The 23635-nt window shown below is 46.3% G+C and overlaps 1 protein-coding gene across 3 annotated transcripts in view; it reads left to right on the top strand.

Annotated features, from left to right (window-relative positions):
- The first annotated feature begins 3406 nt into the window (after window positions 1–3406).
- The window catches only part of gapvd1 (GTPase activating protein and VPS9 domains 1), a 42821-nt gene continuing 22592 nt past the window's right edge, over window positions 3407–23635 (top strand). The window contains exons 1-8 of one of the 3 annotated variants that reach the window (XM_072707697.1): window positions 3407–3583; window positions 11103–11320; window positions 17345–17612; window positions 19276–19851; window positions 20284–20370; window positions 21455–21589; window positions 21898–22090; window positions 23323–23403. In XM_072707697.1, coding sequence (XP_072563798.1) covers window positions 11136–11320; window positions 17345–17612; window positions 19276–19851; window positions 20284–20370; window positions 21455–21589; window positions 21898–22090; window positions 23323–23403 — 1525 coding nt within the window. In that variant the 5' untranslated portion in view covers window positions 3407–3583; window positions 11103–11135. Of the gene's footprint in view, window positions 3625–11102; window positions 11321–17344; window positions 17613–19275; window positions 19852–20283; window positions 20371–21454; window positions 21590–21897; window positions 22091–23322; window positions 23404–23635 lie in introns of all 3 variants that reach the window. The other 2 variants (XM_072707691.1, XM_072707702.1) reach the window with 2 other exon arrangements.

Raw genomic sequence — 23635 nt, 5'->3', positions numbered from 1 at the left:
CCTGAACGTGTGAGGTTTGGCAGTATCGCGGTGCGTCGTAGAACCATAAGACGATATTCGTGATATTCACTGTATATTCATGGACCATAGGAGGCATCAGAAAGCAGGGTGGAGGGAATTCATGCCATGTTTTTTGTTTTCAAAACACGGATATAATTCCGAATTTTACTGATAACACTTGATGGGTTTGCATTAAATTATTTGCAGATAATTTTGCGTATTTCACTGCATTCTTAATGATGTTCCGAAGGTTACCCGGGCACGAGCCCCTAGCCCCCCCTTACTAGGTCCATGTATATATTCACGTACATGCATACAGTTTTGATTAAAAAAAAAAAAGGAATTTATCTCTGGATAAAAACGCGGGTCCAGCTGCACTATGTCGTCATTTCACCAGCACCGTGCTGATTCAGGGCTGCAGTAATCTGCCCGCCGAAGTGCAGCAGACCCGTAAGCGATTACTGACCGTCACCCTGGTGATGCTTATGGGCTTCGAAGACCTACCGCCGATATAAACCAACACTCATCGATTGTCAACAGCCACTTATACACTTGTCACGGGAGGAACCGTCCTTGAATCCCCGGCTCCCATGAGCTGTGCGTGACTGCATGAGCATGCTCATAGCAACGGAGGGCGGACAGGCGCGCCTCCTACACGCAGTCAGGCCTGCATCTGCAGCCACAGCCCGGGAGGTACCGGACAACAGCGCCACCTGCTGGACCAAACAGATTTATTAAGGATGTCTATTTACATACGTATTTTCTTGCATTTACATTTTAAGGCGAAGATAGACCAGTTCCTATCACTCCAATAAAATATGAATCAATATCGTTGGCAGCGCTCTTCTCACTATTTACGTGTTAAGTGTGTTATCTGCCCGCTGTGGAAGTGCTACTCCATTCTCTCATGCTGAAAACAGCAACCTTTTGGAATTTCTCTAATCTATTTTGAAATACAAAATTTGATATTCAGATCTAGGGGGTGTCAAAGGGGCATGGATATCCTGGCAGATTCAGGGGGCCCAGTCAGTCCCTGTTTAACAAAATCTACTGAAGAGGACACCCCTCCGCTCAGCAAAATTTACCAATGACACTCAAGGTAATGTTTTGTCAGAGGGTCCCTATTCAGAACTAACACTAACTGATAAAAGAAGGTGACCATGTCCTTCTTCTCCTCCTTCTCCACCTGCTCCTTCCACACATCTCCTACTCCTCCTCCAATAATTCTTCCACTCACCTCCCTCCTCATTCCACATACCCCCTTTTCCTCCTCATACCCCTTCCACATACCTCCACCCACTCCTTTTACATACTTCCTCCTTCTCCCCTACCCCACCCACTCCTTTTAGACTTCCTCCTCCTCCCCTACCCCACCCACTCCTTTCACACACCTCCACCTGCTTCTTCCACACACCTCCACCCGCTCTTTTTACACACCTCCTCCTTCTCCTCCTCCATCTGCTCCTTCCACATATCTCCGTTTCCTCCTCCTCCACCCAATCCTTCCAAACACATCCCTCCTCCTTCCACATACCTCATTCTGCTCCTCCCACACACCTCCACCCACTCCTTTCAGACTTCCTCCTTCTCCCCTCCCCCACTTACTCCTTCCATACACCTCTACCTGCTCCTTCCATACACCTCCACCCGCTTCTTTCACACACCTCCTCCTTCTCCACCTCCTCTTTCTCCTTCTCTACAGTGAGCTTTGCTTTACATGAAGTTACGCACTTGGAGAACGGTGCTTATTTTTTGGCCACCCAGCCAGCTTTTGCAGAGATGTGAAGATGGAGAATGAAGCAACCGGTTTGACCACCCAACAGAAAGCACACCACGTGGTGCTCTTTGAACCTTTTCCCATAGATGTGTAATTCAACAACACCTGTATAGAACCTGGATCCCAGTTCCAGGACACATTTTACCGTGGTTTCACTGGAGGGTCACTCGGGAAGCCCACAAAATACACCACTATTCAGGAATTAATGAGAATAATAAGACACAGACTAATATTAATCAATCAATCAATCAATATGTCTGTTTGCCTGTCTGTCAATTTGTTAGTTTATCAAATTAAAACAAAAACAGACTAATAACAAGGATTTAAGAAAAATCAGGCAGTGCAAACTAAGTATATTTAGGACCAGACATGGGAGAAAAAGTTCTTGAAGCCTGGTGTTTTATTGTACCTGACATTTGTGCCTCCCATGCATTATGTGAACATGAGCTTCAAACTTTCGCGAAATGACAACAAGATAATAAAAAGGGTCTGCCAGTAAAACAAACAAACAATCAAAGAAAGAAAGAAACAAAAATCTAATAAGTGTAGCATTGATGCCATCTGGTGGTAATACTATAAACCGCTTCGGAGTACGAAATGTAAGGATCGTGCCTTTAGTGTTGGATGAATGAAGAGAATGACACCGTTGAGAATTTGCCTACAGCAATCAGTAAATTGATAGAATTATATCACGGAATCAGAAGGGCAGTGACTCTGGATTAGAGTCAGTAGACCAGATGATGATTTTCATAGACAACCTCTGCTGCAACAGAGCTTCGGAACATTGAACAAAGGTGCATTATATTTTGACAAAAATACAAGAAATAGCACAACACTATAATACATAGCACTTGTATGAAATAAAAGTGACTCCAATTCCTAGGCTTAGAATATACGACTGGTTATAACTTTAACCAGAATATTTCATCTAATAAACAAGTTATTCCAAAAGCTTTAACTTACAGTTCCAGACAATTAAAGTCAAGGAACAACTTAAGTCAGAATACATTTATTGAATATGATAAATTCCAATACTTCCACAATAAACCACTGTACAAATAGTATTTCACGAAACGTGCTATATACAACAGTATGAGACTTGACAGCTAAGAGATGATCTTGAACATCCTACCACTCATAGCATTTTTATTTTTTTCATTATATACAATCGTATCTGTGCCCTTTATGTACCTCGCTGCTGTAGGCCTATGCAAATTTACCCGTGATCAACAAAGTATATCTTATCTTATTGTTATATTTAGTTTTATTGCATTGTGGTTCAATTTTAAGTAATGTTCATTTAAAGTGTGTAATTAAACTAGGTCTTTTAAAGGTTTTTTTAATGGGGGGATGACTGAAGCCAAATAAAACACTGGGGGGGCGTCTCCCAGGCACCCCTAGTCATACATTGCTATATGATTAAGTTTTATAAATATGATATTCAGGCATGATGTTTCCAGTGTTTATATATACGCATCCGCATGCACGGTCGATTCAAGAAAAGCCTTTCTCACCAAGTTAATTCTTTCGGATAGCTGTGGCGTTGGTCGAGGCCGACCGAAAAACTACAACTTCCAGGTATAATAGCTCCCGGTCTGGCCTTGTGCGCATGCATGCGGCGCATGCCAGTTGGCCGCGACAGCCAGTGCCGTGGAACTGGGTAATTTCGTTCGAGGGAGGGTTATCCAGCTATCGAGTTAGCGGCGGCGAGCGTCGACGAAATACGCCCGCCGCGTAAAGATAGCGCTGGTCAAGGGAGCGACCAGGCGGACGGACTATAGGGAAACTAGCGCATAAAGGTGCTCGGTAAGCGACTGGTGTCCTCTGCGGCGTCAGGGAAGCTAACGGTAGGTGTGTGCGGCTAACGCTAGGCAGCCGGTTCTCGCGCCGGGGTCGCTCGAGGTGCTAGGCCTTCGGTTTTATCGTTAATGTCCGTTACCGCACAATCTGCCTTATCACGCCTTTGCCCCCGACCCTACGGCGGGGTGCCTCGTCGGCTTTCGCTACTCCGCTTTTAGTTTAACGTCATCAAGGCACGTTGTCCTCCTCATCCAAGTGCCCCACAGCGCTGCCCCATATTTCTGTCCGGTCGGAGCACCTTCGCTGGCGCTCTAATTGCGGCGTATGCGGCGGCTCAGTTTTCACAGCCTTAAAATCACACTGTTATCTGACGTTAAATTTTTATATAACGCGACCACTTCAGGATCGGGATCTTTGCATTGGCAGCTGCTGTTTACCCTGCCGTGCTGATGTGTACTCTAACTACTTGGCCTCTGCGGTTTGTCAGACTAATAGTTGGTATTTGAGATGTGTTAGAATGTCTGATGGTGTTGTATTGCACCCATTTCGAGTGATTCTCATTGTTAAGTGATGGGAGTTTAATACTTTGTAAACGTTCATTTACTTGTGTTTAAATGTACATAATTGTATGTGCCGTTGTTGTCAGATATTTTGTACTATTTTTTTACCGTGTTGGCAAAAGCCGTGCAAATTGACCACACATCTTAGAAATTTTTGGCACATACTTAAAGTGTTGCCTTTCTCCCTTAGAGGGGCTGGTGAACAGAAAGCTCATAGCAGCTTCTGGGGAATGAGGTTTTCTTGGTGTTTACCACTGCCGGGGTGGGAGGGGTCTGTCGGTGAAGGGCAGTTAGAGCCCGGATTGTCACGTACCGCGGCCGGCACCCGTGCGCAGGCTTTGCCAAATCCCGCCGCTCCCCTCTGTACTCTCTGCCGGCAGCTGCACGGGCCTGGCACGGGCAGGGCTATCAAGCGCCTGCATGCCCACCTGCTCTCCCCTCGCGCCGCCCTGGTGATTCCTCCCCTCCCCCTGCCGCACCCTGCTGACATTCGTCCGGTCCCCAACACGTGGCCTCGTTGTGGATTCGATTTACAGGTGGCGGGTGTACCGGCCATGATACGCGTGTGGCCACGTCCCTGGACGTTCGTGATTATGTAGCATGCAATGAATCGGCTCACGTGACGCGGTTGGATCTTACATTCATCTTTCCTGTTTTGTAGTATGCTGCCTTTAGTGCACAGACGTTGTCGGTACTGACATGCTCTCCTCTATATGATGGTTTGAGAGCATAATCGAAAGGCATGATGAGAGAGTAAAAGAATGAGCAGGATACGAGGTGTTATGGTGTTTTCACATTGCGGTGGGGGGGGGAGTGAGTTGGCTGCACTGGAGCGAGGAGGAGCTGGTGCGGCGGATGTGTTGCTATGCTGTCTCATGGCCAGGCTGTGGGGGAAAGCGAGGGCACGGGACAGATGAGCATTGTGCTGGCGGTCGCACGCTGTTGCCCCTCGGCCCATCCTACGTGGGTGCCAGTCGTGTCCCTCATCATCCCAATGCCCTGCTCCTGCATTGATCAGTTTGGAGATGGAGAGGTGGGTGGGGCCAAGTGGATTAGGTCAAGGGATCCTTGTTCTGTGGAGCAGGAGCATTGAACTTCAGTCTGTACTCCTGAATGCATCCTGATTGCACCATCCTGAGTGTGTGTGTGTGCGCGCGCATCTTTTGTCTTCAGTACTATGATGTCATATGAAAAAATACATATCTAGTTGTACTACTTAGCTGGCATCATATTCCATTTGCCCCCCAGCATGATGCCATGCATTCCCATTTTATCGAGTAATATTTTGGTATCTTGCCCAAGTGGCAGTGCTGCACATATGATTTGTGTACTTCTGTTGGCGTTCTTTGTCTGTTGTAATGCGCTGACCAGTTAGTCTATTTAGGGGAAAAAAAAATCCCAAAGGCAGAATGTTGGGATGTAAGGTCTAAGATGCTCTAAATATTTATTTAGGTTGTTTTCTTTTTTATGTAGATTTTTGTAGTTTTAAGTGCGTGTTTTTGATTTTAAATCTTGCTTTTTTTTTAAAGTCTACTTTTATCCTGGAAATAGAGGGCATTCAAAAACCTTATAATGGGCTTACTTGGTTAGCTGATCTCAGATTAAACAACTGTACTTCACAGTATGATTTGGCCAGAGTTTGTTATTCTAAACAGCACAACCATTCTCACATTTGAGAAAAGCCTTTCTGCCCCCCACCAAGGCAATAAACTCTTGGTGCTGTGACTGTGTTGACAGTGTGGATTGCTGTTTCATACTACAGGAAGGAAGTGGAGGAGGAGAGGAGAAGGGAGCTATTTTTCTCTCCAGGACATGTATGGGGTGGGGTGGGGTGGGGGCTGCTATCACTGCAAAAAATGTCTCCCTGGCATAATTTCTTGACTGTTTGGCTTCTTTTGGGGCTTATTGGTAATTTGCTGTAATGTGATTTTTAAACTTGAGCAAAAGAAGATCTATTTATCTTTGGCTTGCAGTTGTGATTGTGTCTTGGGATTATGAAATTTGAGGTGTGGAGAGATCAGTCTTGTCAAAGTCTTCTTTCCCTAATTAATGTATGGCTTATTTATCTGTAGCATACTATGGTCTGGTAGTAAGCTTGTGTCAGCTATTTCAGGCTTTGTGATGAATTCTTTTATATATAACTGAATTTAATATAAATTGATATTAACATATTGGGTAGATAGCCATATGTTGTCTACACAGACATTAAAGATGGCCCGTAAAAACAGAGTGTGGATCAGTTTAAGAAACACTTAATTGCTACACAGGTGAATGCACTTTTTTGTGACATTTCATTGTTTCCAAAGACCATTCCTTGATTGGTGCTGTGAACCCCATCTCAGTAGGGCTGGGAGATGTTTTTTGTAATAGTTTGTGCTGGCGAATGAGTCGGCCTTGAGACTTCTGAAAACTACCTGAGAAGATGTTAAGTCCTGGTGTGAGTGTTCTGCTAACAATCTGAAGGGAGCAGTACATTCTGCAGAGAAAATCAGCATTTGGTGATCAGTGGCACACTCGCATACATACCCAACAGAATTATGGCCAGAGAATGTTAAACAGCGTATAAGGAAATATTCAGTAAGTCATCCTTCATCTGAAATACCTTGGTATTCTCCTCTTCACAGTACTGAATAGTCCTGGAAATCATGTATGTGAAGAAGAATTCTCCTTAATCTGGTCAGTGAACAGGATGCTAGTTATTAGGACATAGTTAAATAAACCGCTGTCCTTTTCTTCCCAAGAAATCTGACACTTATGTTTAGATTCCAGTATTTCCCGTTATGTTGGACTGTTTTTAAAATTTCTTGAATAATATTTTGTTTGGATTTGTTTGTGTGCCTCTTCTCATGGCATTTTAAAAGTTTGAGAATTTTTATTCACAGACTGCAAAGTCGTCGCTCTGTAGTTTTGGATCTGAATGCAGCCAGGGGAAGCTTTCTTCTATAGCAGATTTGTTAGGTCAATGTCATTCTACTTGCAATTTTTAGACAGACACTACTGTTTCACAGACTTCGTAAGTTTAAATTGTTCAGCATTTGCAGGATCATTGAGTGAGAAGTAAATATAATCACGGTGCAAGTAAATCTTTAACAGCAGATTGGTGGTTGTGGGAGGTGTGGAACAGTAAAGATGGTTAATACTCCAGCATTTATTTCAGGGAACATGCCAGTTAAAACTAGTGTTGCACTGATGTGGAAATTTTGACAGATATGATAACCGTTACATTTTTATCTAATATTACCAGTACCGATAACCGTCTAACCTCTGATCCATTTGAGCTGGCAGTGAAACTTGCAGACTAGGAGGAGGGGGGTGCCTGCAGAATTTAGTGGAATGATATTACATTGTCTTTTATCCTTTGTCGAAAACAAAAGATCCATCTGCGTGTCAGATTTAATAATGGATGAAAAACATGTCGCAGACCAACACTTTGAGACCTCCAAGTGGTGAAAGAGCCTGCAAAATCCCTGATCCTCCACTACAGAAAATGACTGATTGCAGTTCAGTCATCATCATTATTTTAGTAGTTATGTCTTTAGCTCTGGTGCAAACTTTGAGTATTGACTACAGTTGAAATATCAGTTCCGATGCTAATGTCTTAATTTTTAGCAAATACTAGCTGATACTGATAAGTTGCTTGATATGTCGTGCATCTCTAGCTGTCCATCTACTGACGGCATGTTGCCCCATGTTAAAAATGTCAGTCAGTGCTGCTGGCCCTAATTGGGTGGATGGGTGGGTTCAGGGTCTTTAGAGCTGGGATGAGTAACCCCGAAAAGTACAGAGATCGTGAGAAAAACAGGTTCTGGGCCCCCTGGTTACGCGTTATGCCATGGTGGCCTGGGGAGGGGGTAGACATGTTGCTTGATACCTTCCTAAAAGAGTCTGAGGGATTTTTAAAATGCTCCTTTTTCATCAAGACAGAAGCAAGTCCAGCCTTCGTTCCAATGTGTAGGCCAAGTGTTTATGTGCGCATGGTCGGGGTTTTTCTGCCAAATGAAGCCTATTAATAAATAAAGGGCCCGGAGATAAACTTCGAAATGTATAATTCTCCCAGAATGTCTTTAGTAACACCCTGGCTGTTAACAACATAATCCTGAGAAGTGCATAATTTTGCATGTATTTCAGGCTGAATTTCTAGCTTCCAGTTTTGACTGTCCTTTCCGTATCCCAGCAACCCACTCTCTTTCTCCCAGAACAAAATGGCACATAAAATGAGTGAAGCCCGAAAAAAAATTGGAAATAGCGTTGTAATAATTATTCAGTTTTTAGCTCATTATTACCCAAACACCATTACATTATCACTTTCAAATGCATTGCCAGCGATAAATCTTGTGGCGCTGCTTTTTTTCCTTTTCCCCTGATGTCAAAGAGATTCTCTTTTAATCCGATTTTCGGCAGTGCTTCCCAGAGCTCACTGTGCTTCTTGCCTGCAGTTCCTTGGAGCATATGGCTGGGATGTGCGTCAGAATATCTTTAGATCCTCTTTGGCTTCTGTAAACTTTTCCAAGTGATCTCTGTTGATTTATATGTTGGTGTGGACCTTGTTTATATCATATATCCAGTGTGTTTTTGAAATTACCTATTTATCTGCTGGTTATTGCTTGGTTGTTTGCATTTTTGTTTTTTTGAGCATGACATTCCTGGAACAAAAATGACAGCATAGTTGCGTGTGGAGCAGGTTCAGTTCGTATGTGCGCTGGACAGGGCAAGCCTGTGAAAGTCCCGTGTGTGTAACGGGGATGACTTTCTTTGACATCACCGTCTCACACTCATTTTCTGTCACAATGTACTTGAGACTGTCAACTGCACTCTTGGCAGCCCGCAAAGGCCTAAAAATAAGAATGACAAACTTCCCGCCGATTAGTTATGGTGTCCTGCCACATTCCCAGTCCTTCCTAGCATAGGCTTCAGGCCCACAATGACCCTGTCTCAAAAAAGCAGTTATGGAGGAGGGGTTGTTGTAAGGATGGAGAAAGTGACACGGATTTTGCTTAGTTTTTCTTGTTTTACATTCCCTGTGTCTGATAGTGGACATCTTTGTCAGCAGGTGAGCATCTGTTAAACTGTGGACTGTCTGTTCTGCTTTTATGATTTCTATCCATCTGCTAGTGTAAATTTTTACTAAATACAGTACATGCAAAGGTTTAACAATAGAACCCATTCTGGCTTTCTCGTTTGTTGGCTGGCGGCCCAGTGTCACACAGGCACCGCAGACATGCAATTGTTATTGGCCACCACCGCCCTACCTGCCTCGTCACTGTTTCTCTTCTGCATAAGGGTTTCGCTTCACCCAGTCGTCAAGAGCATGGCACGCCCAACTTCTCCCTTTTCCGCAGACAAAGCCAAGCTTAGAAGCCTGCGGGAAGTGGAGTGATAGCTTATGCAAGGTTTCAGTGTCTGAACATAAGTCTGCTTGCTGTTGACAGTTGTTCTGCAGTTTAAGTTGGCACCAACAAAATAATGGGAGACGTTTTTCACTTTAATTATTCAGTTGAGATGTTCCTGGTGTAGATTACATGCAGTTCCTCAGGTGAGAGGCAGGTGGCAGGCCTATCCCCCCAGGGCATAGTCACATTTACGAGCTCATTTATTGGGCTGCATTCTGTGTTTTTCGGTACATTTCTCTACCGAATGGCTCCTTACATTGTTGTGAGCAGCTCGATCAGCTCATTTTTCTGCTTACTCTACTCGAACATGACGACCACAGGAATCTCCCCGCCTCCATCTTCATCGTCCGGGAGATAGCGGCAGCTGACATAAACAAACCTGCCCGTGCCGGTGCCTGGCACTGGAACTCTGGGCATCTTGTTTTCTTGTTTTGTCAGGTTTGTGTTTGAACGCTTTTCATACAATGATATCACACTCAATAAAAAGGCCTCTAACCTTGTGTGACAAGTCCTGGTGGTAGAAAACAGCAGTGGGGGTATTATTGTGTGCAGTTGAATTCACTACCTAGTTTAACGTGATCTGAGGTTGCTGTCATTGGTAGTTAAGTACTAATTAAATTCTAATTAATTTGAATATCTCTTGTCAATATTATTTTAAAGATAATATTTATGAAGCTTTTTCCACCTGAAGTCACCATCGCATCCAGATAGTTCTGTTGCTTGTCCGCTTTTCATGACCGTAAGAAAGCTGAAAGCTCTGCTGGCTTAATGGGCTGTCCATCCCTACAAGCCTGCCTGTTTTTCTGGTATACAAAGGGTTCATTGTGTCAAGGAATGCTTCAGGAAATCATTCAGATTTTATGCATTCCCTTCAGTTTCTGCGAGAAGGGCTAATGCGATTTGCATCTCTCTCACATGCCTCATGATAGCAACGGGCACTCCCAGACATGTTTGTGATGCAGGGCATTTTGGGGTGGGTGCAGCGTGGGTCCAGCTGCCGTCGACCGGGGCTTGTTCTGCCTTTTTCTGTACTGAGAGGCGTACCTCATTAAGGACCCACTCTGCCCCCCCCACATCCACCCGGCCATCTCTGAGCTGGCTGCTTGAGAGGACCTTCCATCCCCTCAGGACACCGGCCCTCCTTCCTGTTTGCCTCTTTGTGTATCTCTCATATATGTGCTTTCACCGCCTTTGTATGCCGACATTTGTCCCGTCACCATGATTCTCTTTGGCAATCGGGACAGCACCACGTGGTCACCCACCCGTCCAAAACATATTCACTGTGAAGAGAGAATTCACTCCTTTTAGATATTTTTGTTTTAAAATTGATTAGATTTGCTTACTCAGCTGCGGAAGCACTTTTATCAGTGTGGCAGTCTGTAGTAGGCAGGCTGCTGTGTAGCAAGTTTTTACTGGTGTTTTTTGTTGTGTGTTAATCTTTAATGTATATTTGTTTGGTTTAACGCTTCTAGAACATTCTGTATTTGACTTGTTCCATTTGATATTTTTGCTGTTTTACTGGTTCTTCAGCTCCCAGAATGCACTGCTCAAGTCGATGTATTTGGTTTTCTTTAGCAGTCCTTGTCTTCTGCGTTTGATCCGGCGAAGATGGTGAAGCCAGACATCCAGACTCTGGCCCACCACCTGAAGCAGGAGCGGCTGTACGTGGCCTCTGAGAAGCAGCTGATCCAGAGGCTCAATGCTGAGGTGCTGAAGACCGCCGAGAAGTTGTACCGTGCGGCCTGGATCGCCAAACAGCAGCGCATCAACCTCGATCGACTCATCCTCACCAGGTGACTGCCCTGGGCCTCTTCAACTGAATTCAAGGTTCCACTGGGTCTGTTTTAGTGTCAGGCACTCTGACTACTGTCCATAACACCATAGAGAAATTTCAGTAATAAAACAATGAATAAATAGCATCAGCAGACATAACCACAACGGTTACAACACAACAGTGAAACACGATCCAGATACCTCCCCATCAGTGCCATAAAAGGGGGGGGGAATGTGGCCAGGTGTGAATGGCTCATGCATACACATAAGAGCTCCACATATTCAATGATAGGAGACCAGAAATAGTGACATGATTTCTTATTTATTTATCCAACTGAATGTTGCAACTACACCATTTAGTCATCTTCATGTAGACTTTGGTGATCAGATATCTGGGATCAAAGAAAAACTTCCACCATTGCTTACTATGTACTTTTATAATGTTTCTGCAAATGCTCCAAACTGCATTTTGCAATGTCTATACTTTGATGTCAAATTACAAACTTCACATAAATCTGACATATTTACAAAGTACACTAAGATTATGATGAGTTTAATGCCAAAATATATAATATATAAGAAATAATTTATTTCCCATGAATTACGTTTATGATGTTGAATGAAACGTGTGACCATGCCCCAGTCAGGGAGTGTGTTCCCTACCCCTAGACCCCAGAGGGTCCCTGGCAGCAGGGTTTCTTGGCCAGTCCTCAAACAGGTCGATGAGTGACTTATCTACTTACTCCATCCTGTAATTAGTGTGTTTGCTGCTTTTATGATTATGTTTTTTTATATGATGTTATTTTATGTTTAAAAAAACTGTCTTTTCTCCTCTGTCTCTGTATTTTATAAAAATGACTCTGGGAGATACGCACAAGAATTCCAATGTACTTGTACTGACCTGTACCTCTGCAAATGGCAATATCCATTCATCCATCCATCCATACACACATACATACACACACATACATACACACACATACATACACACACATACATACACACATACATACACACACACATACATACACACACACACACACACATACATACACACCAGGAATCTGTGTATAAACGTTGTCGAGATGTTAGCCCAATGAATCAGCCGCCACCTGCCTGGGGTCGTCACGGTGCTGGACCCCTGTTAGCCGATAATAAGATTGTCTTAGTTGCTTAGGGAAGGAGGTGGGGGTCCTGTCAGTGCAATGGGTATGGGGCCTAGGGTGGGGGTTACTCTGCCACAGTGATTTCACACATTGCTGCCAGTGATTCAGATTGCTGTTACAGTGGTTTGGGTTTTTGCTTGTTCTGCTTGGGGGGGTGTCATCGTGTCATCTCCTATGAGGCTGCTAGCTTCTTCCTTGTGTAATACTAATACACCCCCCCAGTGTGTAGCTCTCAGAAGCCCCCTAATGACCCTGGTAATGCCGTGCCTGAACGTGGTGCCCATAGCTAATGAGGTGCACCTCCCTGTAGCTAGTGATGGCTTGCCGGGGAGTTCGGTGTTGAGTACATTACTAGGTGCTAGAGGTGGCTGATTGCTGGCCCTCAGACTTCGTAGCCATTCCCACCAGAGGTGTGACTTTTGCCAAGCTTCTCCAAGCAAATTCAGGAAGTTGAGGCTGTGGAGTGGACCTACTCGTACCCACTGTAGATAAGGCGAGAGTAAGTGGAAATCTGGGAGTTGCTGTGGTGATCAGCAGTGATTAGCGGTGATCAGTGAAGAAGCAAGCAGGGCGCAGGTGGTGTGACTGGGGCCAAAGCATGAAGGCTTTGAGGGTGGGCAGACGTCAGCACGTGTGTCAGTGTGTGTCTGTGTCTATATCTCCATGTCTGTCTCTGCATGCATCTATATATGCTGTGATTTAGGGCCTTGCTCAAGAGCCCAACAGTGACATAACTATACCAGCTACGGGATTCGAACCGACAACCTTCTGATCACAGAGTTGTAACCTGCAGAGCCACATACTACCACTCTGTCAAGTGTTTTCCTGAGAATCATCGGAGCCAAGTGCTAGACTGCCCCTAGAAAATGTGCTACAAAGCCTAGATAAGCTTAAAACAAAATAAATTATAGGGCCCTGATGGCATCTTACCTATAGTTTTAAAAGAAATGAGGGATATTATTTGCCGACCTTTATCTTCACTATTTCAGAAATCCTTATCTGCTGGTGTGGTACCTTCTGATTGGAAGCATGCCAATATAACGCCCATATTCAAAAAAGGGGATAGAAGTAATCCAGCAAACTATAGTCCAATTAGTTTAACTCGCATAACTGGAAAAGTAAAGGAAGCTATAATCCAAGCGAGAATGGTAGATTACCTGGATTCAAATAACATTCTGAGGGATAGCCAGCATGGATTTAGGTAGATCCTGTTTAACTAATCTGCTTGAGTTCTTTGAAGAAGCTACAAGACAGATTGATCACAAAAAGGCCTACGTTGTGATCTATTTAGATTTCCAGAAGGCCTTTGATGTTGTCCCCCACAAACGTCTCCTGCTTAAGCTCAAAGCAGGAGGGATTTTAGGAACTGTAGCAGCTTGGAATTAAAACTGGTTAAAAGACTGAAAGCAGTGCGTAGTTATGAGAGGCACAATGTCAAAGTGGGCCTGCGATCATAGTGGGATACTACAGCGTTCAGTATTAGGACCACTGTTATTCATAATGGGATGGTGTGGTGGCACAGTAGTTAGAGCTGCTGCCTCACAGCAAGGAGGTCCTGGGTTTGATCCCGGGTCCTTTTTGTGTGTAGTTCGCATGCTCTCCCCGTGTTCACGGTGGTTTTCGCTCCGGTTTCCTCCCACGGTCCGAAAGTGTGCAGGATAAGTTGATTGGTGAGTCTAAGTTGGCCCTGTAGTTGTGTGAGTGTGTGTGCCCTGCGATGTGTTGGTGACTCCCCTGGGTTGGTTTCTGTCTGCGCCTATTGTTCCCGGGATAGGCTCCAGTCCCCCCCGCCACCCCGGTTGGGATTCGGCGGTTTCAGAAGATGGATGGATGGATGGACGTTATTCCTAATTTACATGAACAACATTGAAACCAATATATACAGTGACCTAATTAAATTTGCAGACGATGCCAAGGTGGGTGGTGTGGCAGATACTGAACTAGTGGCACAGAGGCTACAACGGGATCTTGATTTAATTAGCGACAGTGCTGATACCTGGCAGATGAAATATAATGTAGACAAATGTAAGGTAATCCATGCAGGGAGCAAAAATATAAAGTACAGATATTTTATGGGTTTCACTGAAATAAAATAGCGGATTATGAGAAAGACCTCGGTGTGTATGTTGATGCTTCCATGTCCCACTCTCGCCAGTGTGGGGAAGCAATAAAAAAAAAGGCCAATAGAATGTTGGGTTATATCTCTAGGTCTGTGGAGTTTTTGTCAAGGGAGGTGATGCTACAATTATATAATTCCTTATTAAGTCCCCACCTAGAATATTGTGTGCAGGTTTGGTCACCATACCTTAAAAAGGACATTGCTACCTTGGAAAGGGTGCAACGTAGGGCTACAAGAATGATTCCTGGTCTTAGAGGAATGTGTTATGAGGACATGTTCCAGGTATATAATATTCTAACTGGATGCTAACCAAATAGTTACTTAAGTATTAGTTCAAATACAAGATCTTGTGGCCATAGGAGAACATTTTACACTGGATTTGAGGAAGCACTACTTTACACAATGTGTAGTTAAGAGTATGGAATAGTCTTCCTGTTAGTGTAGCGCAAACTAAAACCTTGGGTTCCCTTAAAATCAGAGCTAGATAAGATTGTAAGAACTCTGAGCTATTAGCTGAGTTCTCCCCAAGCGAGCTTGATGCGCCAAATGGCCTCCACTCATTTGTAAATTTCTTATGTTCTTATGCTAATGTGCCATATAGCTTCAGGAGAAAGCTAAGCGCAAGGTGCAGGGGGAAGGACGGGTCCTGCAGGCGGCTGCTGCTGCCTTGAGGAAGGCAGGTGGTCTTCTGAGATGTTTTAAGTGGCCAAATTAAATGGATGCATCTTGCTACTAAATCAGCATGTAGATGAGCCTGGCTGGAATGCAAGTTATATATGTGAAGAATTTGCAAGCTGTCTGATAAAACTGTACTTAAATTTGTCAAATTTACAGGCACAAAACAAAGGCCTAGAGACTAAAAACTGCTCTGAAGGGGGGGGGGGGTGGTATTTACAGGGTGGTGATTCAGAAATCCTGCCTTTTCTTGTGGGTGTGTCATGGAGCCTGTAGTCAGTGCAGGGAGGCAAAGCATGTACTGAATGACCCTGAGTTGTGGTCAGCTTTTGTCAGCATGAGAAGGAAGCCTACTGATTGTGAAGCCTACTGCCAGGGGGTTTGGGACAGCGTATAACAGTGCTGTAGAAACAAAGCTTACAGTAAAGATAGGGGGAAATGGCTCCGAACAAGCTGCAGTGGGTGGACACTAGACGACAGGAAATGTAAAGGAGTTGTGGGCAGGCGCTGGCGTGGATACTGTATTTGTCAAGGACATAACGTCACCTTTGCGCAAGGTCAGCCCTGGTGCCTACACAAACCACAGACCTCAAATGGAAACTTGTTTAGACTGGATCAAAGAGAGCGTTTCCTCACACAGAAGCTGCAGCTTTAAATAAGCCTCGCGGTGCTGTGAAATTTCTCCAATTCAGCAGTTGATAGTGTCTCAGCAGCACTTTGACTTAAATGTATCATATGAGGGTGACTGGAGTCATCTCATTCACGCTATTCCTTCCAGTCCTGAGTCATGGTGATCATGGGCCATTTGTCGTCGTGACTTTCATGATGGATGCCCAGTCTTCTGTCCCGTTTCTTTAGGTATGATTGTTCTTTCTACCCCGGTTTACAGTGTCTGTCACTCTTGTGACGATTTTGTAGGAAATGTGTTAAAATTCTGGCTGTTTTTATATTTATATATTCAGTATCTGCAGGAAAACCTTCGCTGTCCTATAGGGATGTGCGATTTGACAATATTAGATCATGAACAAATGAAAGGTTTCCATGATCTGCCTTTACAGAGAGATCACTAGCTACAGTGCACATTTTCTCAGCTGCTGTTACAGAGAGATCACTAGCTACAGTGAACATTCTGTCAGTTGCTGTTCTATGGCACTTGAATGTATCTTAAGTTGTTTTGTCAGCCAAATCCACTCGACTCACCAGTAGACCAGTAATGGCAAACAGTCGGTAGTACCTTGGACATCCTACTCTCTCCCTTTCGTGTCCTCGGTCCAACACGCAATGCACACAGTGCAGGCAACATAGCAACATGGACGCCATGCAGGAACCGGTTTCTAAAAAGAATTTAAAATGGGTAATATTTTTTTCTTTTGGGATTTTTTACTATATAGGGCAATATTTAAAAAAAAATAAAAAATATGGGAATTGGTTTGCGAGTTACTGAACAGTACAACCGAATAAGAATTGTAATAAGACTGTGGATTGTGATCCTGCCTGAAAAAATTGTGATATTTTTGCCATACTGCCCAGCCCTACCCTCCTTTGTATCCTCCATATCTGCTGAGAAGGTCTCCCAGTCCCTTTTGTCACCTGTTGAGGTTGTGCCCTGCGTGGGGCACCTGGGCCACTTCTAGATTAGAAACACATCTGAGGGAACAGCAGGGAGAGACAGGAGCCCGTTGGGGCTGTTAGTTAATCCCTGCGGGCCAAGTTGGCCGTTTTGCTGTCTGGCTCAGTTTACACCGATTCGAGCGCCAGACCAGTTTGTCGTCGTTACTATCATTTATTTATATAACATCATAAATGATGTGAACGAGGGAGGGCTCGCTGGCATGGTGGTGTGTCCAGGCCTCTGAGCCGCTTAGCAGACTCAGCCAGCTGTCTCTGAATTAGTCCGGGGATTTGGCCTCGACTGCGGCACCGCCCACCCTGTTCCAGACTTCTGTTACCCCTGGAGGGTGGACAGGGCTTCCGTCTTTAACAGATCGCAGCGTGTTTGCACTCTTGCCCTCTGCCGTTTCTCCTCTCATCTGTCCGCCGCCAGCCCCACGCTAATGCTAACGCTAACCCCCCATTCCCACCAGTGCGGAGGCCTCCCCAGCCGAGTGCTGCCAGCATGCCAAGGTGCTGGAGGACACACAGTTTGTGGATGGCTACAAGACCCTGGGTTTCCAAGAGAGCATCTATGGGGAGTTCCTGGGCCGCCTGCGGGAGAACCCGCGGCTGGTGGCCTCCTGCCTGGTGGCCGGTGGAGGGCTGAGCCTGGAGCCCACCCAGAGTGTCATCCACACGGTGTTCACCTCGCTCTACGGTAACTGCATCATGCAGGAGGACGAAAGCTACCTGCTGCAGGTGAGCCCACTCATGCAAAGGCCGCGCTGCATGTTTGATAGAGTTGGCTGGAACCCCTCTGGCTCACATGTCGTCTGCTATCAACACCCCCCCCCCCCCCCAAACATCTGCATAGTCACACAGACAAATGAAATTGAGTGTCTTTTTTTGTAATTATTTTTAAAAAGTTGACTTATTGTGAGACCTGTAGTCGTGTGAGTGTGTGAGCCCTGCGATGTGTTGGCAACTGCCCTGGGTTGGTTCCCGCCTGCACCCATTGTTCCCGGGTTAGGCTCCGGTCCCCCCTGCGACCCCAGTTGGGATTCAGAAAAAGGGTGGATGGATGGACTTATACCATATACAAAAATTGAATATGTGTAAGAAATTTTCAGGCTTTGTTTATACCTGCACTAACAATATGCATACCATTTCTTTTAAATGGCAATTTTGTTTATTTCCTGAAAATCTATGGACATCTTGCGTTGTGGTGTGTAAAGGCACCAGAAACCTGGATTGAGTTAGTTTATTATGATAATACACAACAGCACAATAGCTGAACTTTTCTGGAACATGTATTTTCAGCAATAATATTACTGGTAATATAGAAGCACGCATGTCGCCCCCCCCCCCGCCCACACACACATACAGAGCTTGATAGGTAGCTAGAGGTGAATAACTAACCCAGGATCATTGCCTACATGTCGTTGTTCATAAAACAGATATAATGAATACGCTGATCTACAACTGCAAAGGTCTTTGTTCATGTCTAAACACCTCTAGGTACACATACATAGATATAAGGATAATCTGCACAGTGACCTACCGCTTCTGCAGGCAAATGAAACTGTGAAGAACTTAAGGGGCATCATTTCCTTAGAGGCAACCCCACAAGATTTTTAAAGTGACAGAATACCAGACCAGAATGTACATATGTACACCTGTGGTATAATGGCAAGTGGAAGCATTATTAACCATGTTACAGCTGCCCCCCACTGGCCGCTTCTGTGATATCAGAGGCGAAGCGCTCGCCTTGGCTGTGTAAATGTGTTTCAATGCAGTCCCCAGCCCACCTTATCCTTTATTTTACCAGGAAGGTTCCATTGAGATACAATATCTCTTCTTCCAGGAAGTCCTGGCCAAGATGGCAGCAAATAAGAAAAAAGACATTCATATACATACATACAGAGGTGATTGATATGAACACAGACTAAAACACATACAAATACTCAAACTATACATAGAATAAAATTAATGAAAAGGAGCCTAGGCTTAGAGCAAATGATTGTGAATGTGCCGGCAGCATTTCCTGGTGCGTGCCTCTTTACGTTACGCATTTCAGCGGCAAGTGAGAGAATTTGGTGGATATGTAGAGGGAGATGCCTGCTCACTTTCACACGCACCACCTCCTTGGGTAGGGCCCGCCCTATACCTCCATTGTCCCTGGATCTGCACAGACCCTGTCTAACCATCCCAGCCATCTTAAGCTGGAGTAGAGCAGAAAAATCTCAGTGCTACCCTGTCCTGCAGGATCATGGGGCTGTATGTGAGCTCTCTGTTGCTTTTCCAAATAAGAGATCTCTGGCGCGCTCCTGTTGGCCCGTGCAGGTCCCCTTCGGCATATTGATAGTGACCTCAGGCCAACCAGCTGGTTTTAATCTGGGCCTCCCTCGCCACGCCCCCTCAGGTGCTGCGCTACCTGGTGGAGTTTGAGCTGAAGGAGAGCGAGAACCCGCGCCGCCTGCTGCGCCGGGGCACCTGCGCCTTCAGCATCCTCTTCCGGCTCTTCTCCGAGGGCTTGTACGCAGCCAAGCTCTTCCTGACGGCCACGCTGCACGAGCCCATCATGCAGCTGCTGGTGGAGGACGAGGACCACCTGGAGACGGACGCGGCCAAGCTGACGGAGCGCTTCACGCCGGCGCAGCAGGAGCGCCTCTTCGGCGAGAAGGGCTCCGAGGGCTACAAGCGGCGCGTGCAGGCCGCCGTGGAGGCCAACGAAGCCAAGCTGGTGGCGCTGGTCAACAAGTTCATTGGCTACCTGAAGCAGAACACATACTGCTTCCCGCACAGCCTGCGCTGGATCGTGTCGCAGATGTACAAAACGCTGTCGCGCGTCGAGCGCTTGGAGATGAGCGAGGTACGCACCATGTGCACCGACCTGCTGCTCACCTGCTTCATCTGCCCGGCCATCGTCAACCCCGAGCAATACGGCATCATCTCGGACGCGCCGATCAACGAGGTGGCCCGCTTCAACCTTATGCAGGTTAGGGCGCCGGGGAGAGGGCCGGGCCGGGCCGGGCCGGGCCGCCCTGGGTGCATGCTCATCTCTGGTGAGGTGGGGGTCACCATTCCATTATACAAAACCCCTTTAAGATGAGTACAGTGATGGTGGGGAGGTCCCTTAATGGAATCTGGAGAACGCAGACTTGATTTCCTCCAGTGCTCTTTCCTACGTCCGTCCAGGTCACTCTTTGCAAGCCAGTTAGCCCACACAGCACTAGCTGGGCTGTATGAGCTGGGTTGCCTGCAGTAGCGCTGTATACTTTGCCTCTCACTGTTTTTATGTATGAATATTAATTGGGGGGGGGGGGCACACTGTCAGCCCCCTACCCCCCTTCCTAATTCTGCTGTCCATGCACATTCATCCTGTGTTCTGCCTCCTTTTTGAAAAGCCCCCCTTGTATCCCCCTCATAGGTGGGGCAGCTGTTGCAGCAGTTGGCCATGGCAGATGTTGATGAGGGAGACCCACGACGGAAGGGGGGTCTGTCCAAGTTCGATAAAGTAAGCTGAAGCCCCTCTGGCATCTGCGCAGTCGCCCTGAAACAATGCAAATGAAATCCATTGGCAATTCTTTAAAATTATTGTATTTTGTTTATTGTATATATATTTCAATTTTTTTCAGACTTTATTCATAGTTACACTAATGATACAATTTATTTAAAACATTTTAAATGATAATTTAAATGCCAATTTCATTTTTTTATTCCCTACCGATCTATTGACCTGTCCTGGAGCAGCTCTGCTCAGAGGGGCCGCTCTTTTCGCCCACCTGAAACAGCTGTTTCTGTATGGAGAGAGCATGGCCAAGATGGATATATGAATGGCTAGCAGTAAATCAGTTTAATTCATCAACCAGCTTTGTCTTCTAAAAAGCCAACTTTGGACTCAGTACGCCTACCAGAGGAAATACCAAAATGAACTAGCTCTTTAAAAAGCAAGTTCGTCGAGTTGTGCAGTGAACTTGTAATTGACCTGCATTATGGAATTTAATTTCAATCCTAAACACAAATTGACCAGTATTAATTTGTTTTACTTTCCGTTGTAGTTCACTATATTCATCGAAAATCGTTAAATGAAGGTTAGCTCTGGTCCTGGAGAACTCCAGTTCCTCGGGTTCCCAGTCTGGTTCCCAGTCTGCATGATGTTGTGATCTCCATCTGGAGATGCTTTGATGGGGCTCCCCACATCACCTGCGCTGCTCTGACTGCCCCTGTCAGTCTGGGTGTTGTGTGCTGCCGATGACTTACTCTGCATCTGAGTCTCAGCATCTAGGCAGCAGAAGGTGCTACTTAGGATGACATTTATCCAACTCTGGGTGCAGTCTAGAGGTGTTTCTCTATATTTGTACTCGACTGTACTTGGGTTCTTGTGTACCCATTCCAATACTCGAAAACAGAAGTACAGAAGACTGGATGTAGTTCTCGTGCCAACCGATATATCACGGATACATTGGTTGCATCCTCACTGAACAAGACCGATCCCATGATTCATTGCACCCGAAGTTCATGAAACACCCTGAGACCCGTGTTGTAATGCTGTAAGTTATGCTGCCACGATTGCCAGAACATTGGTTTTGTGCTTCCAGAGCTGTGTTGCTGCTTTCCTCGACGTTGTGATTGGTGGGCGAGCTGTGGAGACGCCACCCATGTCCTCCATGAACCTTCTGGAAGGCCTGAGCAGAACAGTGGCTTATATAACTCAGAACCAGCTCTTTTCACTGGTAAGACCAGGTCTCTGACTCAGTAGGGTTGTATAAATTCCCTGTATACTGTAATGATCAGTTTGCAGGCTTCTCCTGTAAAATGATCTGTACTGTACCTGGGTCTCCTCCGTGCATGTCTCTCTTGGCCCTCAACTCTGCGGCACTGCTCCCACTCTGGCATGATGCTAGTGTTGTGCCATGTATCAGGAAATTCTTTAGGGTCACAGATAGAATAAACATGGAAGTTGTGTTTGTGAAGAGTCTTTGTTAGATCCCTAGAGTCCTCGTCAAGTCGATGGAGACGTTGTCCTCGCTGATCCCCGCAGGTGGACTTTGTACGGAGCGTGATGATGGGTGACCAACTCCGGGAGGAGGAGCGGCTGGCTCTGGAGACCCTGCTGGTCAACATCCCTCAGTCACGTGCGGCCAAGAGCAACAGCCTGGAGCTGACGCCCTCCAACACGCCGCAGCTGTCCCCGGCCACCACGCCGGCCAACCGCAAGAACCGCCTGCAGATAGGTAACCACCGCCGAAACGGCCGCGTGGCAAACCGGACACAGAGCGCCACAGGCCCTCCTTTAAGAAAAACGCAGAAGACTGCCTTCGGAATCCCCTCAGCTGACTCTACAGCCTCCTCGCAGGCCGAACAGTCCAACCAGGGCCAGCTGGGATTCATTCACTAGTAGGATCAATTAGCACAGAAATGCCAAAGCAAATGAGTTCCCCTGCCAGTAAGACCCACACATGTGTCTGCGACACGCGGCCCTCCCCTCCGCCCCATCTCCTCCACTTCCTCCTCTGCGTCCTGTCAGGTGGTTTAGTGTGTAGCCTTAACACCCAGGGTCCTGTCCTGGGGCAGCGTCCTGCCCTCTCCTCCCAGACTGTCCTCTCAGCAATTGCAGCTAAATTGGTATTTATTTTTATTATATATTTTTTTGTTGCTAACGGCTTGATCATTTTCGGGGAAAAATGAGCACCTTTCACAGCCTATTGCCATATGAGTAAAAATGTTGAAATGGGTTTAGAATGGAGCCTTTAAGGAAGGCAGATAATGAGGTGCTTAGATTATTAGAGTGTCAATTAACAGCATCTGGGAAGGGCAGTATTACAGCGGTGACAGCCAATTATATTACAGGATACGAATGGACTGTCCGAGGTGCAGGAAGGCCCCTGCGTGGCTCCGTGGAGATACATGCGACTTGGCCGGTTTTTATCCAAAGTGACGTACATTTTTGGGGGAAAGCAGGATCAGCCAGTTCCTGCAGGATTGGGGTTTAAGATCTTAGGGACCTCACAGCAAAACCACTCTGCCAGCCCTGGGATTCAAACCGGCAGCACTCTGATCTTTGATTCCGAGCACCCTGACCCACTGAGCCACACTCGGGCCTTCTCCTTGGGTTGGACCCAGTGACTTACCAGTAACCCCCTGTCCTGGAAACCCTCGACTCCCCCCTTCCCAAAGCGTTTTGGCTTTAGAGGTCCTGCTGCAATGGGTGAGTGTGTGTCGTAGCTCATGCTTCCGGCATGAGAAAGCCCAGGGAAGGTTTAATGCAGAGGCAGGACGGGCCGCGACCCCACCCCATCTTCACAGAGGGCAGGAAGACTGAGTGACCCAGCACTCTCCTGTCCCACTGTTAAAACGGGTGTCCTGGTGTCGCTCGTCGTCTTGCACTTGCCCGTTCTTACGGCCTTCTCTCCCTTCATCTTCCCCTCTTCTCTCCCTCTCTCTCTCCTCTGCTGCCAATGAGCAGGACAGCAGCTGGTGGCCATCACATCCTGGGACCCCTCTACCACCGCCCTATCTGCACACATTCCTTTAGTCACCCCTTTTGGTGGGTACCCCCCCCCCCCCCCCATCGTGTGCCCTCCCCCCCCATCGTGTGCCCTCCCCCTTGGTGCAGGGGGAAGGCCTCCTGCAGGTCGCTTGCCTATGCACACCGCCTTTGTTGCCCCACTCGCAGACAGCCATGCTGCTTCATGTCTCCACACATCTTGTCTTCATTCACACCCCTGCTCCCCATCGTGCTCATTGTCCCGCCAGCGCTCCCCTGTGTTGAGGAAGAC

The sequence above is a fragment of the Paramormyrops kingsleyae genome, chromosome 2, assembly GCF_048594095.1.
Source record: "Paramormyrops kingsleyae isolate MSU_618 chromosome 2, PKINGS_0.4, whole genome shotgun sequence".
NCBI classification, from domain to species: domain Eukaryota; kingdom Metazoa; phylum Chordata; class Actinopteri; order Osteoglossiformes; family Mormyridae; genus Paramormyrops; species Paramormyrops kingsleyae.
The sequence above is the reverse complement of the archived record's forward strand: the minus strand, read 5'-3'. Positions and strand labels throughout refer to the sequence as shown.